The 25,365-nt window shown below is 37.4% G+C and overlaps 2 protein-coding genes across 5 annotated transcripts in view; one reads left to right on the forward strand and one right to left on the reverse strand.

Moving 5' to 3' along the window:
• The window catches only part of FANCB (FA complementation group B), a 462,529-nt gene extending 448,322 nt beyond the window's left edge, over positions 1–14,207 (reverse strand). For 2 of the 3 annotated variants that reach the window (XR_003131918.3, XR_004812878.2), the window contains exons 1-6: positions 14,000–14,200; positions 9,128–9,179; positions 8,283–8,328; positions 6,380–7,640; positions 4,387–4,539; positions 3,705–3,797 (exon numbers count right to left, since the gene is read on the reverse strand). Coding sequence is in view for 1 of the 3 variants with exons in the window: in XM_025436924.3 (XP_025292709.3) it covers positions 3,705–3,797; positions 4,387–4,539; positions 6,380–7,330 (1,197 nt within the window). In the remaining 2 variants the exon portion in view is untranslated. Of the gene's footprint in view, positions 1–3,704; positions 3,798–4,386; positions 4,540–6,379; positions 7,641–8,282; positions 8,329–9,127; positions 9,180–13,999 lie in introns of all 3 variants that reach the window. The other variant, XM_025436924.3, reaches the window with a different exon arrangement.
• Positions 14,208–14,209: 2 nt separating this feature from the next.
• Positions 14,210–25,365, forward strand: part of MOSPD2 (motile sperm domain containing 2) — a 53,257-nt gene continuing 42,101 nt past the window's right edge. Inside the window, exons 1-2 of one of the 2 annotated variants that reach the window (XM_025437012.3) lie at positions 14,210–14,571; positions 14,728–14,797. In XM_025437012.3, coding sequence (XP_025292797.1) covers positions 14,563–14,571; positions 14,728–14,797 — 79 coding nt within the window. In that variant the 5' untranslated portion in view covers positions 14,210–14,562. The remainder of the gene's footprint in view (positions 14,572–14,727; positions 14,798–25,365) is intronic. The other variant, XM_025437002.3, reaches the window with a different exon arrangement.

The raw sequence follows: 25,365 nt of genomic DNA on the forward strand, positions 1-25,365 counted from the left end.
GGTGCTGCTCGGTCACGAACCTCTCTTTTTCTAATGGAGGCAATATTACCCCGGCCTTTTAAGGTAACTTCCTTGTTCGTCTTCATAATATTACTATCATTGTATGTCCTAAAGAATATTTTTAGTTTTTTGTGTTTTGTTCTTGAACCTTTTATGAATAGAGTCATTTTGTATGTGCTAGGTTTTAGAGTCATCTCATTTGTCGCTAGTAGCTGTCAGCTGTGACTTTCATTGCTCTGTAGTATTCCATCATGACCATACCAGCTCGCTTCTCCATTTTCCTACTGAGGAGCATCTGGGTTATGTCCAGACGTGCATGGACTATTACAAACATTGCTGCTGTGAATATTCTGTACATATGTACAAGTTTCTCCAAGATCCTGGTTTCCTCTTTTCCCCTCCAACTGGTTCCAACCAGTTGGAAAATAAATTCCGTTGGGGAAAGAACAGTGAAACAGACCCTGGTTCTAGCTCTGCCTGTCACTTAACCTTTCTGGCTATTTGTTTCCTCATATGTAAAATGGGGGAGAGAGTGTAGACTTGTTCATCTCTAAACAGCCTTCTAGGGGCACCTGAATGCCTCAGTTGGTTAAGCATCGGCCTTTGGCCCAAGTCATGATCCAGGGCTCCTGGGATCAAGCCCCATGTCAGGCTCCCTGCTCAGCGGAGAGTCTGCTTATACCTCTTCCCCTGTCCCTCCCACATGGCTCAAGCTCCCTCTCTCTAAAGTAAATAAATAAAATCTTAAAAAATGAAATGAAAATAAAACAAAAGCCCTTCTAACACTTGGAAGTATTTTTATCTAAATTGAGAACTAGTGATAACATGTGGATACGTGAAACAAAACGGACATCCAACTATCCCTTATTCACCACTTCCATATGCTCCTGCCCTCTCTGTGTGTTTATTTTCATTCTATGTCTATGCTACCTTCTGAGTAATTTTTTCTAACACAGTTTGGTTTGCTTCTTTGCTCTGCATCTCTTTAAGTCAACTCTTAAACTCCTCTGATGAGACTTTTTATTTCAATGTATTTTTAGTTCATAGACATGCTATTTGGTTATTTCCTGTGAATAATTGCTTATGATGCCTTATTTCTTTATGTGCTTAATCTGTGAGTGGTTCATTTTCTCTGAAAAATTGCTTGTGAGATTTATAAGAAGCCTAGGATAAAATATGCATTTTGAGAGAGGAATTTATGTTTCTTTCTGTCAGCTGTCTAGAGTACTACTGCTTTAGGTTAAACACAAATGCTCCCAAGGCAAAAGTAGCATCAGTTTCTCTGGGTTCTCTCTGGGTTCCAGCCTTTAGTTTGGCCTGATAATTTATTTTTATATTTTCAGCTTTTTTAAGCTGTTAGGGAGACTTTTCCTTTAAGATTTTATTTATTTATTTGACAAAGAATGAGAGAGAACACAAACAGCGGGGGAGGCAGGCAGAGGGAGAGGCAGGAGCAGGCTCCCAGTAGAGCAGGGAGCCTGATGTGAGGCTTGATCTCAGTACTCTGAGATCATGATCTGAGCCAAAGAAAGACACTTACCTGGCCGAGCCACCCAGGTGCCCCGAAGCTTTTAGGGAGATTTTAAGAACATATTTCAAATATGATTTTAACTTGTTTTTATCAGAAGAGTTGGTCCAAATAAATGAGGTGATATTTCTAAAAATCATGCTCTCATAAATTATTTTGGCATCATTTCTAAATTAGTATAAAGACCTACCTTAAAAAAAAAAGACCTACCTTATTTTTGACAGCTACATAGTATTCCATAGTTCAAGTATATTATAACTGATCTACCAAACTCCTAATGATATATATTTAGAATGACTGAATTTTATTGTCTATAAATACTATATAAACATTCCCATAAAATCATCTTCGTTTACTCTACAAGTATATCCTTAGAATAGATTCCTAGAAGTAAAACTGTGAGAGTAAAAAGATATGTCCAATTCACATTTTAAAGGCAATAATAATTTTCCTTCTGAAGAGGTTGGGAGACTTTACATTCTCAAGAATACTGTTTCGGAATGAATATTCACACTAAGAAAAATCATGTTTTGTCACTTTTTACAATTTCTATCTAAATAATCTGTCTCTATATATTTTACTTTGTTCAGAGCACAAAAATTTTTAATCAATCTTTTCCTTTATGGTTCTATGCCCACTACGATATTTTATTCTCTATTGCCCACATTCATATCCGCATTCAATAAGCATTTAGTAAATTTACTTTAATAATTAATATAGTTGCAAAAAATTTTTTAAAGAGCCTACAAAGTACAAATATTTACTATCTGGCTCTTTACAAAAAAAGTTTGCCAGTGGTAGAGGAAAAAGCTAAATGACAACACAAGGAAACAGACAAATCCAAAAGGAAGAAAAACTGGCCTGACCTCCTCATTAGTATCATTATAAGAAAGTGGGGAGGGGCATTACTCTAGATAAAAAGACCAATAACATATATAATAATCAAGTGCAAATGTAAACTTTGACCATATCCTGAAAAAAAAACACCTATAAAAATATTTTTGTGGCAATTAAAGAGATCTGAGGGGTGTCTGGGTGGCTCTGTCGGTTAGGCAGATGCCTTCGGCTCAGGTCATGATCCCAGGGTCCTGGGGTTGGGCCCTGCATTGGGCTCCTTGCTCAGTGGGGAGCCTGCTTCTCCCTCTCCCTCCACCTGCCACTCCCCCGGAGTGCGCTCTCTTTCTCTGTCAAATAAATGAATGGAATCTTTAAAAAAAAAAGACATCTGAATATGGAATGAATAGTAAATAAGATTAAGAGATTATTATTAATTTTCTAACTGTAATAATACTATATGTTTACATAGGAGAATATCCTTATTTTAGGCAATCCCTGCTGAAAGACATAGAAGTTATAGTATTTGCAAGTTTCAAATGGTCCTACAAAAATGTACATACACATATGCAAACACATTCACAAGTACAGATGAGGGAAATAGAATTTTTTTAAAAGTACAAATAGTTGCATGCACATAAGGACTAGAAATAACTACAGTACTATTCTCTGAACTTTTTGGAATATTTAAAAATTTTATGAATGAAAAAAGGTAGGTTACAAAAGAATATGCATCCTATAATCACATTTCTACATAAATTTGCATATATTCATTTAAAAAATCTACAAGAATACACATGCCAAAGTGTTAAAATGGGTTATATCTCAGTAGTGGACTCCTAGGTAATTATTAGTCTCTTTTTAATATTTCTTTGTATAGTCCGAGTATTTTAGAGGGAATATGCATTACCTTTATACATTTGGAAAAAAACAAACAATCTTTTTCAGAGAGCTTTATATGGAATATTTGAGGGCTAATTGTTCATTTTCGGAACATGTTATGAATCATCATATTTGATGCTCCTTTAAAAGAGATATTGTGGTATACTGATCCCTAAGACCAGAAAGAATGTGTTTTCAAAAGTGAACTTCATATATTTTATCTTATGACTCACTAAATTTACAGTCCTATTGTAAAAAGTATCATTTTTAGATAATACATTTATAAGTAATGTCACAATAATTTTTAGAGGTACTAACAAGGCAAAGATACTTTGAAATATCATTTTCCCAATCACTGAGTTGCTTACACATTAAGATCCTTTCTTTCAATGTTCTTTCCTTCATTTAGAATAGCACTAACCCAAAAAAGCAAAAACAAAAAGCAAACATAGACACTAACTTTCAATCTTCTTTCCAGAGGTGGAATCATCAAATAACAATTCTGTTCTTTGTCTTCAAATAAGTCATCTTCATTGCAATCCAATGTTTCACTCTAAGGAAAAAATATACTAAAACTGAGATTTTGAAATAAACTGAAAATTCATAAGATTAACAAAATAAAATTAAGGTTTATCCAAAGGGCAGTTTTCCATGTTACACACTATTATATAAGAGACAAAAAATATGTATTTTCCCCATCATTTCTTGTAACTGCAAAAAATTACTGAGACTCAGATATCTTATGGAGATCTGAAGCTTCAGGGGTATTATTTCCCTTCTGCCCAAGATCTTAAGATATTATGAACTGTTACTTCTTTTAATAAAGCAGGTTCATTTTATTTTATTCCTTAATTAGTCCAATGTTATTATGTTTACTAGTATAAAACGTGATTTTCAGAAGCAACAATAAAGTTAAAGTGTTACTATCTCTACACTCCAAATTTACACCAAAAAGCATAGTCAATTTGTGTAATATTTATTGAAAGGAGATTCAATGTATAATTTCAAAAATTCAATCTATGTATTTTAAGAGTTTACTGTAAGAAATTACAAATACTGAAACAGTGGGTTAATAGCTTTAAAGTGTTCCAACTTCCTAAGATGGTTCTTAAAGTAATATATAAAAAGTATACAGAACTTACTGAATAGTTTATGTCGCCAAGATCTGTTATTATAAATGAACTCAGGCAACCTGAATTCAAGGAGTCCTGAAAAAGTAGCAGTACTTGTTCACTTCCAAGTCCTAGAAAGTCATCTATCAGTACTGAGCTAATTTTTTCCCACTTAGCAGCAACCTGAAAGAAAGAGGGTGGAAATGGAGGAATAGTATGATAGTGTATTTCCATGCAGTTGTAAAATCTGCTATATTTGCTTTCTTTGTCCTAACTACTAAACTAAGTATAATTGTTCAAATGCAATCACTTCCCTTAACCCAGGTTTTCTGACACGGCCATCGCTCCTCCCTCTTTATTTGTATATTCTTAGCCTTTATTCCTGTTTTTAAAGTAATTGCATATTTTACCCTAAGATATATTTTTTTAAAGCAGGTGAATATAAATATAACACCAAGGTAAAGCAAAGGCAAGAGCTACAAAATTCCCAGAGTGGCATGATTACCAAAGCAATTTATGAGCACTTAATTTGTGGATATCAGGGCGTAATTCCAGAGTTTTCAATACAGGGCATTTGAAAACTTCTTAGACATACAGAAATCTTGAAGAAGTAGCTTAAGAGGTAAGTCAATAGGGACTTAGGTAAGCAACTTGTGCAAAGGATGATGGTCCTTTGTAGAGAAAGAACCCTAGAACACAATTTCAAGGCAGGAAGGCCAGCCAACAGTTTACATGCTCACTCAGAGTGGCATAGTCTCCCTCTTTGGGTAATGTGTTATTGGCAGTTCTACAGGGTCCAAACAGGGGACCCACTTAAAGTGTATGAGGACTATATTACACTGAATTAATGGGGCACAAGAGAATAGTTTTTCCTTATCCAGGTGAATAAGGGACCTCAGGTAGGTGCAAGTCCGTGATGATAGCCCTAGTCCTCGTATAACATAATAACTACTTACTGAGCTTCCCCTGTGTGCCAAGCACTGTGCAAGACACTTTACAATGTCATTTTCTTTCATTCTCTCGTCTCAGAGGTAGGATGATCCCAATTTCATAAAGACAGAAAATGAGTTCACAAAATTAAACATATTCCTTAAGGTAAGACTAGTAAGTGGCTCAGTTGGAAGTCAAACCCAGGCTTAGTGTGCTCTTTCCATTACCCTGACCCCAATAACAATTATAGGCTATACTAGATGTTTCCCTGCTACCACTTCTGGAAAGGAAAAGAGAGTAGAGAAAGGCAGAAAATGTTACCTTCCAAATAACCTTCAAATAAAAGCACAATATGCTTTTAAAAGATTGCTTTCAAAATAAAATAGGGTACTTTCAAATTACTTTTCTTTGGAAATTGTAATTTATTTATTTGAGAGAGTGAGCGAGCATGAGTGCACACAGGGAGTGGGAGGAAGAGAGAGAATCTTAAGCAGGCTCTGCACACAGTGCAGAGTTAGACGCAGAACTCAATCTCTTGACTCTGAGATAAAACACAATTTCAACCTGACATTTTCACACACACAAACAGAAATACACATACACAAAGTAACAATTCACCTAAAAAAATGGGTGGCTCACTCAGCTAAGGGCCCAGCTCTTGATTTAGGCTCAGGTCATGATTTCAGGGTCAGAGAGATTGAGCCCAGCATCAGACTCCATGCTCAGTGCAGAGTCGGCTTGAGATTCCCTCTCACCCTCCCTCTGCTCTTCCCCCTACTCACACTCTAACTAAATAAAATATTTTAAAAATTAGAAATAGTTATATTAAAAGACAAATAAATATATAATAATTGTAGCTATATATTTATATATTTCCAAACAACCCAAAGGTTTTATGACTCAAAACGGCAAGGCAAAACCTTTATCAGGTAGTATTCAGATAACTTTAAGAAATAAGAATGATGCAATATATGATTTTAAGTGCAGCACTAAAAATTGTTTTGCTAATAAGACTCCAGGATAAACTCTCTGAAACATATAAATCCTAAATAGGTCTAAGGCTACACCATTTGAATGATTATAAGTACTATACCTGAAAGTTCTTTTTCCAAATGGCACAAGCATCACTGGACCTAAAGGATACGATGAAAAGGTCTCCTCCTCTGCCTGAATTCATAAGTTGAACTGCACAAGGATCTCCAAATGGAAGCTGACAAATACTTTTAGGAGTCCCATCTTGAAATGAAATCAGCTGATTCTTCCGAGTAAGGGCAATCACAGACATTCTTAACTGGTTGTTGACAATCTTAGTTGCACAGACATGCACATAAGTTACTACACTGCTATAAGCAGGAGGGATAATGTATGTATCACTTATTATTTCTTCATTTTCAAGGGAGTATACACAAAATTTGGTATTCCAAATTTCATAATCTGATTTTGAAAGCTTTTTGGTGCAGTCCTCCTCAGATAAAAAACTTGCCTTTGCTCCTAATAAAACCATACCTAGATTTTCAATCTCCCCTGCCCACTCAACAGAGGCAATATTAACAGACACAGTAATAATTCTGCTGGTTTGGGAAGAGATACAGTAGAATGTCTTCACGTGTCTCCATAAAACTAAAGGGCCATCAAGGACTCTTACACCATCCTTCAACTCATGCCTTAGTTTAAAACTCAATCGCTTTTCAAATTTATTGGTTCTGTGAAGAAATAGAAGAAAATATTTGAAGATGTTATTCTTCTTATTGCATTGTATCATAATACAAGGGAGATTGATTCCAGTTCTGTAATCTGACACACAGTTGCAACACATAATTTTTAAATGAGAGTTTTCTTCTTTTAGCATAAGGAATCCAGTAGACTTCTGAACAAATGTTCTTGTTCCTCTGTCAAATACCATTCTCCTGACATGTAATACGGGTATTTTTGCAGGCCCTTTACTTGCAAAATCTCCTTTAGACAATTGAAAAATAAGGACTTCCCCATTATAACACATGAGCATTTCTTGTCTGTCAAATGACATTGCTTGTTTGCTAGTCATTCCACAATATCAAGTCTTTGTGTTGGTCCAATTTTCTTTGTTGTTTTGTTTTGGTTTTTGGTCCAATTTTCAAATGCAAATTGATTGCAGTTGATGCTTTTTTTTAAAGATTTTTTAAAATTTATTCATGAGAGAGAGAGAGAGAGAGACAGAGAGAGAGAGGCAGAGACATAGGCAGAGGGAGAAGCAGGGTCCAAGCAGGAAGCCCGATGTGGGACTCGATCTTGTGACTCCGGGACCATGCCCTGAGCCAAAGGCAGACCTTCAACCACTGAGCCACTAAGGCATCCCACAGTTGATGCTTTTAAACCTAAAAATGTAATGAGGAAAATTACCATCAAGTAGGCAGTTGAAAAGAAAACACATTTCTCTTTGAGAACTATCACATAAATTATAAATTTTATGAACATTTTTAAGTTTTTTATGCTATCTTAACAATGTTACACTCATCAAAAAAAACCACATCCCAAATATCATTTCTGTACAGTTAAAAGACACAGTTTGCAAACAATGCAAATAACCATATCACATAAGATAACCGAATGTGTTAACAGCATCTATTAAAAGCTGTGGGTGGTCTATTGAAAGTGCCTAAAGACGTTCTTTCTGGTTCAGGGGATTACTTAAGGGTTCTAATTATGTCTCTCTCTCAAACCTACCAACTTAATCTGGTTTTCCCATTTTCTCTTTTCCCCCCAATTTTCTACCCTGTTGACTCAACCCTGGTTTTTTCCTCTCAGCCTTACCCCCTCTATAGTGACAATTCAGTAATCAGTCAGTGACTCAAATTGACTGCTACCACAGCCAGGCACTTGAGATCATGCTTCCCTGAAACAGGAACTCATACAGACTCTATAGCCAAAATAAAAGCCCAGAAAGAAAAATAAGAGATTCTATACCATGGCTTAAAAAAATATCCATAGGAGTAATAGAAATAAATTTTAAATCTTACTTTGTAAAAACAGTGCAGCGTTAGGACCTTAAGGAAGTCACTATTCCTATTCCAAGTACAAAAAACGAGAGAATTAGTAACGTTATAATGAACACAAGAAGTAAATAATAGCTATCAGTTTTTCAGGCTTATAGGCCAGGCACAGCACATAATTTCATTTAATCTTTACAATTGTTCTTTTAAAGTAAGCACTTTTATTATCACATCTTCCAACTGAGAAAACTTTCTTATTTTAACAAAGGCCATAAAATTTTCCAAGGTTATTAACACTAATTGACAGGGGCACTAGATTTGGAAGAGGGCCTCTTTGATTCCTAAGCCTACACTTTTAACTACCACACTGTCCAGGCATATATCCCCTTACACTGAACTCTCAGCAAGGCAACCAGAGAGAAATAGTAAAGTAGAATGAAAAACAAAGGAACACCCATGGCATCAAAAATGGCAAGATCTCATTCTTTTTTGTCTCAGTAATATTCCATTTTAAATATTCACATACACACACACACACACACACACACCCCATCTTCTTTATCCATTCATCTATTGATAGACACCTGGGACCTATAGGACATTATATAAAGTGAAATAAGAAAAAAATAAATGTTATAGGTTTCCACTTACACATGGAATCTAAAAGACAAAATGAACAAACAAAAAAACCCAACTCTTAAATACAGAGCACAATCCGTCAGAGAAGAGGTTAGTGGGGAAACGGGCAAAATAGATGAAGAATATTAAGAAGTACATACTCCCACTTATAAATAAGTCATGGAGATGAAAAGTACAGTGCAAGGAATGTAGTCCATAATATTATAATAAAGGTGTATGGTAACTATACTTACCATGGTGAGCACTGAATAATGTATAGAATTGTTGAATCAATATGCTGCACACCTGAAACATGTAACATGTCAATTATACTTCAATAGTAAAAATAAAGTTCAAAAAAGAATACAGGCCAAATCTAACTGCAAAATAAAATTACAACAAAAAAGGAACACCCCTTATAGTGAACACACATATAAGAGAAAGAGGCTGATTTCTACTCAGTGGCTATACATGCAGAGTCACTCTTTTAACAGCTATCGAAATCTCAGCATATGCTATGAACTGCACATGGTTGGAGAGCCTAAGGAACCATGTGAATGGTGAGCCTTCTCTGCCTTTTAATAGAAAAATGATTTCGGGCAAGTTATTTAATGTGCCTCATATCCACATATAATGGGATATAATAACAGTATAACCCCACAAGGCATTGAAATTAACTAACATAAACCACTTAAAATAGAACCTGGCACACAGAAAGTGCTCGATAAAGGTTAGCTACTACCCTTGTCATTATCATCATGATCATCATGGCCAGCTCTGGTTTATGTAGTACCTAACCTTTGAAACCTCAGAATAGTCACATACTTAGCAGTTTGTGAATGCTGAAAGGTCCCTTTCCACTATAAGTAACTAACTAACTCATACTCTTTCTTTTCTCCTACTTGTGGATCATTTACACCAGGAAATTCAACTACTTCAGAAATAAAACTAGGTCATTTGCAATTAGGTAATAATGCTTTCCTCTGTTGAATGAAAAACAAACTGCAAAGGCTTAGGTCTTGTTCTTTTCTTATAAAAATCTACCAAGAGTCCAATTAGAAAAAATTATCACTGAATCATCTACAAATTTAACTTAATGTAGCATTTCGTAGAAATGACTTTAATTTAGAGGCAATTCAATTAAAATGCAGACTCGATTAGTCAGCATCTACTTTCAAATTGGAGATGCTGTGGCTTATTGCCTGATTTCCAAATACATCATTTGTTGTAGTTTTAAATGATGTTAACAAATTCTTTGAAATTCCTTCCATCAAGAAGTGGCACTTAATTCTCCTGTCTTTGGGTGAGGGCTGGTCATTATGATTCACTTCTAACCAACAGAATATGGCAGAAGGGACGTGAGATTTCTGAGACTGGGTCACAGAGTATTATGGCTTCCTTGTTGACTTGCTCCTTGGATCACCTGCAATGTGGAAAGCCATCTGCCATATTATTAAGAGATATTCAGGCAGCCCCATAAAATATGCATACAGCAAGGAACTATGGCTTCCTGCCAACAATCACCAAGTGACTGGGGCCTTTTGCCAAAGCCATGTGAGCGAGCCTTCTTAGGATCAGATCTTTCAGCACCAGTCAAGCCTTCAGATGATTCAGCCTCTTGGAGAGAGATCCTGAGTATCAAAAGCTCTTCTCTCAGCCTCTTGGAGAGAGATCCTGTGTATCAAAAGCTTCTTAAACTGATCTTCCTTACTCTAGTCTCTCTCCCCTCAGATCTGGTACCTGTCCCCTACCTCAAAAACCTTGCATGTACCCTCTCCCCCTTCTCAATACATCTATGATCCCTGAATTACTTCCTAGAAAGATAGACGCTAAACACTGAATTGAACATATGAATGACACAGAGACAAAAGATTGCAAACCACTGCTATAAAGTTTGAATCGTGGCATTCAAAGCCCTGATATAATCCTAACCCAACATGCTTTTAGTGTGAGCTCTAGGCAAAAAACAAACTTATTCTCATGAGTTTAGATTCCAATAGATTTAAATGATTGTTATATGAAAGGTCTTTATTTTTAAATACTACAAAACCAGGCACATTTTAAATGTAAGCTATTTAAAATTGATCACCTTCGGAGTTAAAAATTAGAAGTCATTAATATATTTATGAAGATAAATTTTTCCCTCAAACTTTCTATAATCTTAAGGCTTATTGAATTTGCATACCTGTGTACATTTTATTTTATACTGATACAACATCTGTTTTAAGAGAAGAGTTCTTAGTATATGTCATAAAACAAATCTTTAAGCCTACGGACTAAATGGTAATTTTATTTTTTTAGATAGAAATAATATGGAAACAAATGAAACTAAGATCAATTTATGGGTTCTAAAACCAATATAAACAAGCTCTGATTAATCATATCCTGATTATCAGGGCACCAAGCTTACTATTCCAGCCTATTGGTCATCTGACTTTTTACTTATCCTTACAACAGTGGCTTACACTGTTGTGGCTTACACCTTTACAACAGAAAAAAAAAAAACATAACTTAAACCAGTTAAGCTTTACTTCCTATTGCAGCTAATGGGGTGGAGAGGGGGTTGGAAGCAGATTATTTATAAAATACTACATAATTAATTTGAGCTTTTCCTGTTCTGTATTACCATATATCAAAGTTGACTGTATGTATTTTGTGCATAAAAAGAAAACAGAAGAGTATAGTAGGGAAATAATACATGCTAACAAATAATAGTAGGTTAGCAATAAATGATCACCCTCATCCACTCTTCCCTATCATCTTCCTATCAAATAAACAGTGTTCCTTTCAAATGCTAATAAACTCCTCTGGGTGTCATAAATTTCAGAACTCTTCATATAAACTACCTATCTGGTTGAGGAAGATCCTAAAAGAGCACTACATTATCTGCAGATAAAATCTAAAAATATGGCTAAGAAAATATATCAAGTGTGACCAATAGAGAGTATCTTTGGAAAAAAGGTCGAATTAAGACCCTCAACTAAAAACTTCAAATAATAATATTAAACATAATTTTATAAGCATATTACCGATATAGGTACTTCTCACAACATACAGGACATTATTTACCTAAGTAAGTTAACTTGGCTACAGAATAAGTCTGCTTTTAAAATGTTTTTCTACCTACGTAACTGGAAATCATTTGTTAGGGCCTACCCAGAATCAAGCTCCATTTTCCCTTTTCCAACAACACTTAAGTGTATCTGAAATGTAGGTGAATGCTGGGGAATGGTGATCCACTAAGAGAGTTAGGAAAGACTAAGTTAAAGGTTTTTTATGTCATCCTAAGGACTTCTAACTTTCTCTAAGCAAGGATACACCTCTGAAAGATTGCAAAAATAGAAATCACAAGATTGTACTTCTGAATTATAAAAGATCCTAGTGACTGTTAAAGATGGGGTGAGGTGAGAATGGTGGCAGAGCCATCAATTAGATAATTATGAGCTCGTAATTAAAGGGAGAGGTAACTTTGGAAGGCAATTTGGCAGGCACCTGAAATACATATATCCAGCAATTTCATTTCTAGATATGAACCCAGAGAAATAATCCTACATAATAATGGACAAAGACATTGGTCTAGAATGGTTACTGTGCTATTTGTGATAGTAAGAAAAGTAAAAACTTCAATGACCATCAGTAGGGGAATGAATAAATACAGATGGAATATCATAGTATAGTTAAAAGAAACAAATTAGATGTATGCATACCAGTATGGCCAAATCTCAAAAATCAAATGGAAAAAAATTAAGTTGCAGAAAAATGTATTCTCCAGTACATTTATCTAAATCAAAACACTTAAAACAACATTACATATTTTCTGTTTACCTACAAAGGCTACATTCCCTGAGTGCTTCTCTGCGCCAGGTACTATTCTAAGCACTTTGGACTCATTTATTACTCAGTACATTATTATGCTGTAGGCAACAGTATCTCATTCTACAGATGGGGAAACTGAGGCATGGAGTTTAAGGATCTTCTCAAAGGCCTAAAAATAGGAAGCGACAGAGCCAGGATTCAAACCCAGGCATCCTGGTCCAAAATTTCAAAAGCAAAGATTCTGTAAAGATTCAATGCAAATTCCGATCACTGTTTATTGTGGAGAGAGAGACAGGCAATCAGGGTAGGGGAGTGAAGCCAGAGGGAGACTTTAACTATAGCTGTAATGGTATTTTTAACAATGTATTCCATTATTTTCAAACAATGTGTCCATTTTTCCCATAAAAATGTGTAGCATATCAAAAAGTCTTGGACAAAGATTCTAAAGTATCAATTATGGTCGATTATGGATGGGGGAAGTATGGGGGTTTTCTTCCTGCAATTTCTTTGTAGTTTTTTTTAAAGGTTTTATTTATTAGAGAGAGAGAGAGAACGCGCGAGCAGGAGGAGGGGGAGGGGAGAGGCAGAAGCAGACTCCCTGCTGAGGAAGGAGCCCTATGCGGCTGGACCCCAGGATGCTGAGATCATGACCTGGGCCAAAGACAGATGTTTAACCTATTGAGCCACCCAGGCAATCCCAGTATCTCTCAATTTAAAAAAAAAAAAAAACAAAACAAAAAAAAAACCTGTATTCTTGAATTCAAAACGATTTCAATATTTTAGCCGACAACCGTAAAATTGCTCCAGTGCCTTTATAAACCTAAATCTTTCTCAAGTTTAGCACTTCCTGTCATTTTGCTCTGGATAACTGTCATAGGGGCCGCCCTGTGCGTTGCAGGCTATTTAGCAATACCCACTAGATGCCAGCACGCCCCCCTCCCCTCCCCTCCAGAAGCTGCCAAACGTCCCCAGGGAGACAAAATTGCCCCAGGGTGAGAACTACCCTAATTAATAAACTGTAAGATGCCTTACATCATTTAACTTTCTATACAGCTGCCTTAGTTTACAGATTTCAAATTTATAATCCTCGATAAGTTTCTCGCACTGCAAGTGGGAAAGATGAGGCGAGGGCGAAGAAAGTTTCAAGAGAAATAATTCTACACGGCAAGCCCTTAATACCTAGTCACCATTCCAAAGAGTGATGGCCACAGGCTCCGGCAGACTCGCTTCCACTCCCCTTATCCCGCAAAGATGGGAGTGAAGCCAGCTCCGCCGCCAGCCACAGGTAAAGGACCACGGGCCAGCCCTACCTCACCGCGCGAGGACCTGCGTCCCAGAGCCGCCACGTTCGAGACGCCCTCGGCGGGCGCAGGGTCCCGGGACTCCAAACCTCCCGCCCGCGCGCTGCATCCTGGGAGATCCGGGCCGGAGGCTGCGTCGAGAGCAGAGGAGGCGGGGCCGGCCCCGCCTGCGGGGAGACGGTTGCCAAGGGAGGCTGAGGGGGCGGGGCCTCCGGGGAATGTTGTGAAGCTAAGGGCGGGCGCAGCTCGCTCGGGCGGAGCTCGGCGCGGGAAGCTCCCGTGATCCGGCGGTAGGCGGAGGCGGGTCCGCAGTGCAGGGGACGTCGAGGGAGCGGAGCGCAAACGAGAAGCTAATGGAAAGCCAGGCTGGGGCCTGGTTCCGCCTCCACACCCAGGCGGCCACATTGGATTGGGCAACGCGGCGACGCTTCCGCCCGCCTCCCGGTGTCACGCGACCGTCTCCACCTCCCGCCCTTCCCTCTCTACCTCCCGGCCCGCGGGGCCAGTGATGAGATTTTCGGACAGGTGGGCAAGTGGCCACGGCGATCGAGATCTCGTCCACGCCCGCGACCATGGCCGAGGTGAGGGGGCGACCACACGGCTGCCGGCCGTCCCCCCAGACCCGGAAGCTTCCTCTGAAGCCCGGGGGCCGTGCGCCCAGGTGCAGGTGGGCTGGGCTGAAGGGAAGCGGGATGGTGCGCGTGGTATCTAAGCGTCCCTTCGTGTCTCCCTTTCAGTATCACGCCCAGAATAAAGCCAAGCTCATCTCTGAGACCCGGCGGAGATTCGAAGCCGAATATGTGACAGGTGGGTACCGCGTTCTCGATGTTGAGGCAGGTGTGCAGCGACGGTCCCTAACTTTGCAAAGATCTTTGCAGGTGTCTCTGGGGAAAGGCTTTAGGGACCATTTCGACCCTCACACGGATAATGCCCTACACGTTCCCAAGGTTTTCTTCTCCATACACGCCATCCACGCTGCTCCAATTGGGCAGGTGATACGCCCATTGCTTCCTAAAGGGTTAATGTAAGTTGGAAATTGGTGAGTTTCTAGCATCTCGAGTTTATGGAACTTGCAGGACACTTTCAAGGCCCACGGCACAGGTGACACTGTCTAGTGCAGTTTCTCTGCTGACCTTTCACCAGCAACAATAGAGAAAAAGAATCTGGAAACGGCCATAATGCTATTCACGTGTACTTAATTGGGAATACAAATTCCTTAGATATTTTGCCTGATTCCACTTCATACAACCCAGTATGCTACCCACGGAGTAGGCCTTCCAGTGCTGGAACAAGTTCTCTTTCATCCTACACTGCACCTAGCTAAAGCACCTATACCAAAGTCCAGAATTGATTTATTGGTTGAACATTATGTGTTCATATGGTTGGACAAATGTCCCAGATACTTGAAACTGATGGCTTAATCCTTGTATAGTGATTTTTTTAAACTTGCAGGATAATTTATTATAAGTCTGAAATGTTGAATCTTGACCCTGCCACTTAATAGCTTTGTTGTCTTTTCTAAGCCCCTGTTTCTTATCTGTGAAATATGAATAATTAGGTTAGGATAATTAACTGAAAAAACATATCTGACTGTCTAGCATGCGGTTAACCTATTGTAGGCTCTCAACGAATATTTTGTCTCAAGTCATTTTGGTTGCTGTAGAAGGGGTTAAGCTTCTGCATCTTAACTTTAGGGCTCAGCAGAGGTTCTCTGCAACTTTAGAATGCCCTAGATTAAATGTCAGTGATGACCTAGAACAAATAAGGAAATGTGTTCCAGATAACCTGGTCACTAAATCTTTTCATCCTCCCTGTCAATTTCCTTTACATCCCAAACTTTGCACTAGAGAGTTGCAAAAGCACTTGATTCACTTTTAGCCCAGAGATCTCATTTAAATAATATAGCTGGTTCCAGGAAAGAGATAATTCTAAAATTGCTTTCTATAGAAATGTAATTCTTAGAGTTACATGGTGTATAGTATTTTAAGAAGTAACCCAAAACTTGACCTAATGCACTAGTGTCTTCCCAATAGTCATGTACTTATGCCCAACAAAGGAAGCAGGATATATGTATACGTGTATATGTATGTATATATGTATACATATATGTGTGTGTGTGTATATATATATATATATATATATATATAGTCATAGAAGTTTAGCAATAGAGAAGATAGTAAGTTATCTTGGTCCAGCCTTCTCATTTTTAAAATGAAGAAAGTAAGATCTAGAGAGATTAAGTGATTTGCTCCAAATCCTTGGTCTTAGTGGCTAGGCCTGAGCTAGTTTTCTGAATTTCACCATAGTGAAAATCTTTAGGCAACACCATTGTGTTGAATTAGATCATATCACTCCCCAACTTGAAAGTCTTCAATACAATCACATTGTGTTTAGAATAAAAATCTCAATTCCTTATGGTGGCCTACAATGCAAGGCCATGCATGCTGTAGTTCTTGCCCACCCTTCCATCCTAATCTGTAACTACTCTCCTTGTTTAGTACAGATTTCACCGCTGCCCACAGTAAGTAACATATCACACATTGCAAACTAGGACACACTCACACATATACACATAACTGGAGCAAAAGTTCATTAAAGAATACTTATTCTGAAAACCTATGACTCCGTGTTGCAGTGATCCACAGTTTGAAAAACATGACCAGCCACACTGCTTCTTTTATGTTCTTCCAACAGACTGAATCTGTTTTTATCTTGGGACCTTTCCACTTCTCTGTTTGGAAGGCTCTTGCCCAGATAGTGTGCACAGCTAGGTCCTTTTTTTCTTTTCCATCTTGGCATAAATGTATCTGAGAGGCCTTTACTGATTATCAAATAGCCTCCCCGTCTTGTTTATTTTGTCTCCTTTACAGCTCTTACCATAACCTGTATTATTGTGTTCATTTGTTTACTTGCTTATTGTTCATTTCCTCCGTAGAATGTATACGGGTCTGGGGCAACCTGTGGACATTAAGAGCGGGGACTGACTCACCTCTGTATACCTTGCACAGTTTTCAATATATACTCAATATAGCAATGCTTAAATACATATATAGGGAGATTAATCCAAGTCTGCATTATGAGTTGTCCTGACTCTCCACCCCTCTCCCCAAAGTCTGGCAAAGAGCAGCCCTCACAATATGTTTCATAAAGATGAGCATTCTTTCAAAGGAGAGCACTGAATGCATTAAGTATAAGGAGGGTTTTGACCTGAAATATACACATTCAGGTACATGTGAATGCATGTGAGCAGGTTATCTGAACAGGTATTGTAAATACTAATTTAATTAAAGACTTGCTCGGGAAAGAAAAATAAAAACCTGTGAAGACTTTCTCCCTTTAAAGTATGTTTCTTGAGATACTGCATCTCAAAGTAGGAAAGTAGGAAAAATGGTAAAAAGGTAGTTTTGATCTGCTTGTGTTCACCCTTTCAGGTTTCCTTTTTAGAAATTAACTCAAGTGCTTAGAGAACCTGCACTTTCCTTCTTCCTTTGTCTTTCACTTCACCCTTTCTATTTTCACTACCATTTTTTTTGTTTCAAAAGAGGCTTAAGCTGACTTGAGCAAACATGTGATGTTTTTCCTGAAGGAAAATAATTATCTGCAAATATGTCACTTTAAGCACTGGCTGTACTCCAGAAACCCTTTTGGAGGTAGGTTCTTGGGAATTCCAAGCACATTTTTGTTTCCTTAAAATTAAGTTGCCAATTATGGATAGATTTGTAGCTGGCAAAAGGAATAAAAGTGCATAATTGTTTTATGCATTACAAATGGTCCTTTTTTTCCTCCTTGTTTCTGTGAGAAATTCCATGCTGAGTCTCAAATGAGGAGCATTTCCCGTTCTCTCTTCCTCCTTCTGGTGGCCAAGGCAAGAGACTACTCTCTTGTGACAGTAATTTATTTGGTTCCTCAAATACTCATTCTGCGCTTAATTCTGGGAAGCAGTGTGTTAATAGTGGAGAAAGAAGTGAAGAAGGATAGAGCCTCTTCCTGACCTACTACAATCTAGTAGAGGTGTTAAAACAGAGCTATTAGAATTCAGGCAAATTGTATCAAGAGGAATAAGAGTGCTAAAATCATTTCCGTAGAAGTCAAAGACAAGGAAAAAAATCACACGTGGTTGGGGTGATTGGGTTAGCAAGGAGTGAGAAAAAACTTCATAAAAAAGGTGGTGTTTTGGGGCACCTGGGTGGCTCAGTTGGTGAAGCGTCTGCCTTCAGATCCCATCAGGATCCTAGGGTCCTGGGATCTAGCCCAAAGTCTGGCTCCCTTCTCACTGGAGAGCCTGCTTCTCCCTCTCCTGCTCCTCCTGCTTGTGCTCTCTGTCTCTATTTCTCTATTAAATAAATAAAATCTTGAAGAAAAAAAAAAAGGTGGTGTTTCTCATGAACTTTGGAAAATGTTTGAATTTGGCCAGGTAGAGAATATGATCCAGATGGATCAGATATTCTGAGCTAAGGCACTGTAGTGAGAAGGTACAGAACATGGTCTGGAAGCCATGGGGGGTCCACCTTGATGAACCTTAAGGAGGGTAAGCACACCCACTAAAGACAGCTGGGAATGTAGTGTAGAGAGCTTTGAACAAAAGCGATGTTTCTACTTTAGTGAGTTTGGAAAGCAGTTGAGGGGTTGGTGGGCTTTCTTATTTTAGGTTTGTTTTTTGACTTTACAAGTATATGAATTCATTTAAATGAATTTGGATGATACCAAAAAAGCCCAAAGAGTCCCCCATAAGCTTACTATCCAGAGATAGCTCTGCTAACAGTGGATGCATTTTTTCCATTTTGTTTTTGTTTTTTTAATAGGCTCCACACCCAGTGTGGAGCCCAATGCGATGCTTGAGCTCATGATCCTGGGATGGAGACCTGAGCCAAGATTAAGAGTCAGACACTTAACCAACTGAGCCAGCCAGGTGTCCTCAGTCATTTTTTCCTATGTGTTAAAAATTTAAAGAGTAGTTAAAAGACTATTGTGTATGTAATTTTAGGGCTTGCCTTTTTTAATTGACACGATCAATTTTATTTCCCGATATTGATGATGTAAACTGTTTTACATTACTATTTAATACTTAGTTCAATAAATAAGAGATCATTTTCTTTTATCTTAAATACTCCCTATTTGGATATTTAGATTTTTTCCAGTTTTTTGTTAATATGGTTTTTTGTGCAGTAGTTTAGATTGTTTCCTTAAGATTCATGTCTAGAAGTAGAATCATTGGTTTCAAGAGTATGAATATTTTTAAGATACTTCATATATGTGTTTCCTTTTCCTGCCCAGAAGTTGCACCGAGATTCATTCCCACCAGCATGTGTGATAGTGTTAACCTCACCACAGCCTTACCCATTTGTCTTGTCGTCGTCATTCCTTAACTGAGGGTTCTTTGTTTCAGTTTGCATCTAGTTACTAGTGAGAGTAAACGTCTTTTCATGTATTTGCATCGATTTGTAGTTTAAATTTTTTTCATCACTATGGCTTCTACAGCTGGTTTGAACTTCTCTTGTTTATGTCACTTCCACTTTTTTCATGTTTTTAATATATTGAAAACTACCCAATCCTTTGTGGTTTCTTTCATTGCTGTTAAGTTAAATAATTTTCTCTCGTCCGATAATTTCCTAGTCCTTTAATTTTTGTTTTGTCTTGATTTATTATTTTTTACAATTTGAAATATCTCATTTTAAAGATTTTATTTATTTATTTGAGAGGGGGGCAGAGAGAGAGAGAGAGAGAGAGAGAAAGAGAAGGAGCAGGGGGAGGGGCAGAGGGAGAAGCAGACTCCTCACTGAACAGGACAGGAAGCCCATAGGACCCAACTGAGCTGAAGGCAGACACTTAAACAACTGAGCCACCCAGGCGCCCCTTGAAATATCTTTTAAGTACAAACTGTATGAAACATGAATGAAGTGAATACCCATATACTTATCACTCAGCCAAAGAAGTAGAGCTTCCTGTGTACTCCTAGCCCTGCCATTCAGGGGCAGTGACTTGTCCTGCATTTGATGTTACTCATTCTCTTGCTTTTCATTAGCTTTACCACCTATGATGTATCCTTCACCAGTACTTCATTAAGTTTAGCTGTTTTTTAACTTTAAATAAAAGCTGAATATATTTTTCCATGACTTGCTTCTATTACTCAAGAGTCATTCATATTGTCAAACATAAATGGAATTGATTGCTTTTTATAGCTGTGTAGTAGTGCGGGGAATGAAAATATCAGTTGATGGATTTGGGATTGTTTCTAGATTTTGCTGTCATGTGCAATACTACTACAAACATTTTTAAATATGTCTGGTGCCTAGACTTTCTCTAGGGCAGTGGTCCTCAAAGTTGGTCCAGGAACTTTAGTTCCTTGAGACCATTTCAAGGAGCTTGAGAGGTCAAAACAACTTTTATAATAACATCAAAGTATCATTTTCCTTTTTCACTGTCATTCTCTCACAAGCATACAGTGGCATTTTCCAGAGTTCACATGGCATGTGGTGATGTCATTGCTCTGACAGCTGATAGAATGTGTGCTTGTGTGTTCTCATGTTTAAAACTTTCCTCAATTCTAATACCTAATAGAGTAACTACTGGTAAATATAACCCATATAAATAAAAAGCTCTTTGGAGTCCTCAGTTATTTTCAAGAGCGTAAAAGGGGCCCTGGGATCAAGAAGTTTGAGAACTGCTGCTGCTCTAAGGTTTGCACCCAACAGTGAAATGTGTGGGTTATAGATGAGGCACATGTTCAACTCTGCTAGGTAATACTGAACTATTTCCCAAAGTGATTATACCAGTTTTCATTTTAGCCAGAAATTCGTGAGTGTCCTTGTTTTTCCACACTCTAAAATTTGGTGGTGGTAGTGGTTTTTTTTTTAATATTTGCCCATCTGATTAGGGTGTAGGGATATCTCATTTTGGTTTTAACTTGCATTTCTTTGGGTACCAATGAGATTGAGCATTTCTTCATATCTTTATGGACCATTGGTTTCTGCTCCATGAAAATCACTTCTTCAGGCTCTTGTCCCTTTGTTCTTCCATACAAATTATAGAGTCAGTTTACCGTGTTTCTGCAAAAAAACAACTATTGTTGGGATTTCAAATGGAATTGTGTTGAATCAGAAAACCAACGCTGGGAGGCTTGACATCATCAGGGTTGTGTCTTCCTATTTAAGAACCTGGTGTAACTTCTAAACTCTTCCGTATTGAAAGATTTGTAATTTTCTCCATAAAGGTTAACTCGCTTTTGTTAAATTTATTTCTGGGTACTTACATGTTTTATTTCTGCGGTTGCTTAAATGGTATCTCTTAAGAATTTCTCTTCTAAACGATTGTTTGTGGTTAACAGAAAGTACATTTGACTTTTTTACATTAATATCCAATTGGAAAGCCTTACCAACTCTTATTAATTTCAATAATTTATCCCTAGATTAGTTTAGAATTTCTGTGTAGACCATGATATCACCTTGAAATAATGACAATTTTCTTTCTGACTTCCCAATTCTTACAACTTTAAATGCTTTCACTTTACACTGCCTGGATCCTTTAGAACACTGTTGAATTGAAGCAGTAATAAAAGCCAACTTTTCTTATTCCTGATCTGAGAAAGATAGCCTCAAACATGTCACCATCAAATATCTCTGTAGATATCCTTTATGAAAAATGAAGAAGTTTTCTTCTACTTCTGGTTTGCTAGTTTGGGGTTTTGTTTGTTGTTTTATCCTTTGTTTCAGATCTTGCATCTGGGATCATTATTGTTTCATCTTAAGTATAACCTACAGATTTTCTTTAATGTCTTTGTCTTCTCTTTTTTCCATTAAGCAATTAACCTTGAAGAATGCCTTTATTTTATTAGGCTGAAAGAGAAAAAGTGATTAGAGAAGTAGAAGAACCAGGATGATCTCTGAGACAATTTCAAGGACAGGATGATTACCAGTGACTGGAAGGAACCTCTATAGGTAAAGGGTACATAGAACAGGGATTGTCCTTACCAACTGCCTTCTCTGGAGAGGAAGAATGGAAGGAAAATGACATTTAAAGTGTAACTACACTATTGGAAGTTTTACATAAGCTCTCTAGATTATGAACCACCCAAGGGATCCACTCAGGTTTTATTCATCTTTGCATCTTTAATAACCTAGCTCCATTTTGAGCTAGCATGTGGTGGGAGACCATAAATTAGCCCTCAGAGCTAATGAATTATGTGTTAGCCTCCAATAGTGACAGCTTTTAAAAGATAGGTAGATAGGCACTTGATTTTCTTAAATTTTGTTCCATCTTTAACCTTCTCAAGTTTAACCTTTTAAAATTGTCATGATCAGAATAAGAGGACAAGATTTTAGGAGTTTATCAATTTTTGTCTTTATTTTACATATCTAAAAATACCAAGCCTCTATCATAGAGAATATAAGATTGTAAGTTTTTACATATATTTATTAATCCAATTAATTAATGTGTAGTGTATTATTAATTTCAGAGGTAGAGTTCAGTGATTCATCAGTCTTAAATAATACGCAGTGCTCATTATATCAAGCTATTAAGGCTTAATGTCCATCACCTAGTTACCCCATCCCTCTATCCACCTCCCCTCCAGCAATCCTCAGTTTGTTTCTTATGATTAAGAATCTCTTATGGTTTGTCTCCCTCTCTGATTTTGTCTTGTTTTATTTTTCTCTCCCTTCTCCTATGATCCTCTGTTTTGTTTCTTAAATTCCACATGAGTGAAATCATATGATAATGGTCTTTCTCTGATTTACTTATTTCCCTTAGCATAATACCCTCTAGTTCCATCCACACCATTGAAAATGGCAAGGTTTCATTTTTTTTTTGATGGCTGAGTGGTATTCCAGTGTGTGTGTGTGTGTGTGTGTGCGCGTGTTTGCATATACACACCACATCTTCTTTATCCATTCATATAAGATTATAACTTTACATGAAGTCTTGAGTGGTAAATTGGTTATGGGGTAAAGAATTGGTAGACCTGCTTATTTTTGAATCTTTATTCTCAGTAATGACTGTTATCAGTGCCTGGCAAATATTTTTTGACTTATCTCTTTAAGTTGTTGATACCTATTCTTCCCATATGTTTATCATGAATGTTAAGTCAGATATGCAACTTTAAAGAGTCTGTTACTAGTATACTGTCACTTCTAGGATATCAGTTTGTATTTAGTCAATTGTTATTTGAAAAACTTGCATGAGAAGAGTGGTTTACAAAATCTGTGTCCTCTGGATGGTAGAGTGCATGAATGATTTTTCCTTACTGAAAATTTAATCTCTAACTAGAGTTTTGGTTTAATTTGACCTCTAGGAGGTAGAGTAGAGCTCACAGAACTTAAAATATTTCCCCGGTAGCCATTTATCAAGGAATGAAAGGACAAAAAATGGCTACATTCCAATCTAAACTATTTTTAGCTGAATTTGTGTTGACTGTAGAGACTTGGCATATATCTATAGAATTTGTTTTATATTAGTTACTTTATATTTAGTAGTTGGGCCATGATTTACATTTTTACCTTTACCATTATACTACTATATATTTACTGATATAGGACATTCATAAACAATTGTTTAAGTTTTTGTACAGGCATCCAACTCTTAATTTTGACTTGGGTCATGATCTCAGGGTTCTGAGATCAAGGCCCATGTCAGGCTCCATGCTGGGTGTGGAGCCTGCTTAGGATTCTCTCTCTTTCTCCCTCTCACTCTCTCTCAAAAAAAAAGTTAAAAATAGAACTACCCTTCAAACCAGCAATTGCACTACTAGGTACTTATCCAAAGGATAGAAAGTGCTGATTCAGAGGGCTACACATACCCCAATGTTTATAGCAGCACTATCAACAATAGCCAAATTATGGAAAGAGCCCAAATATTCATTGGCTGATGAATGGATAAAGAAAAGTGGTGTGTATGTATATCTATATATGTGTGTGCACACTGGAATATTACTCAACCATGAAAAAAGAAGGAAATTTTTTTTGCATTTGCAGCAACTTGGATGGAACTAGAGTGTATTATGCTAAGTGAAATAGACAAATAAAAATAAAATGAGATAAAACAGAGAGGGAGGCAAACCATAAGAGACTCTTAACTCTAGGGAACAAAGTGAGGTTTGCTCAAGGGGAGGTGGTTGGGGACGATGGGCTAAATGGGTGTTGAGCATTAGGAGAGCACTTGTTGGGATGAGCATTGGGTGTTATAAGTAAATGAAGAATCCTAAATTCTACTCCTGAAACTAGTACTACACTATATGTTAACTAGCTTGAATTTAAATTGAAAAAAAAGAAGCTTGGGATCCCTGGGTGGCGCAGCGGTTTGGCGCCTGCCTTTGGCCCAGGGCACGATTCCGGAGACCCGGGATCGAATCCCACATCGGGCTCCCGGTGCATGGAGCCTGCTTCTCCCTCTGCCTGTGTCTCTGCCTCTCTTTCTCTCTCTGTGACTATCATAAATAAATAAAAAAATAAAAAAATAAAATAAAAAAATAAAAAGAATAAGAAAAAAAAGAAGCTTAACAAGATCTGAGCATCATGAAGGAAAAAGCAATTAGTCCCTAGGCATATTGTAATGAAAATGTGAGAACACCACAAAGGAAAAAAAAAATCAAACAATCAAAAAGAAGGGACAGATTATCTATAAAGGAACAGAAATCAGACTGATACTTGATTTCTCCTCAGCAACAGTTAATGCCAGGCAACAGGGAAATAATCTCCTGCAAGTGCCAAGGGAAATAGCTCCTCTTCTAGAATATTTAGTCAAAATTGAAGGCAGTGTTTTTTCCAGGTATGCAAAGATGACTGTCCCTAATAATGAAGTACTAGACTACATCATGAATAAGTATACAAAACCCAGAAGAAGGCAGAAAGATCAAGAAACAATAAAAAGCAAAGAAATGGGAAAGCAAATTTGTAAAGAAAAAAAATCTAAGTTAATAGTAAAAAGAATTGTGACAGTATTAGCAGGTAAAGAGATTGAAAGGACTTGTATTATTTAGAAGGAGGGTAGAGATACTAATTCTAGGTTTTGTCAGTAAAATGTGAATATTTCAAATAAGGGTAACCACTGAAATACAGAAATAGAATAATTTCCAAGCCAGTGGAGGAATGAAAAGGCGAATGAAGAAAACATCTCTCCAATAGGATGCAGGAAAGGAGGAAAAAAGCAGCACAGCAACTAGAAAACACAGAGTAAGACAGCTGAAAGAATCCCAACTTTATCAAGTTACCATAAATATAAACAGATGTATACTTAATAACAGAGCAGAATTTTAAAAATCTTAATTGCATTTGTACTTACAAGACACTAACCTAAAATAAATTAACGTAGAAAGGTTGAAAATCAGGAGATGTAAAAAAGTGTACAAAACAGGGTGTACTAACCAAAAGTGATACTGTGTTGGT

This window comes from Canis lupus, chromosome X, assembly GCF_003254725.2.
Source record: "Canis lupus dingo isolate Sandy chromosome X, ASM325472v2, whole genome shotgun sequence".
Taxonomy (NCBI): domain Eukaryota; kingdom Metazoa; phylum Chordata; class Mammalia; order Carnivora; family Canidae; genus Canis; species Canis lupus.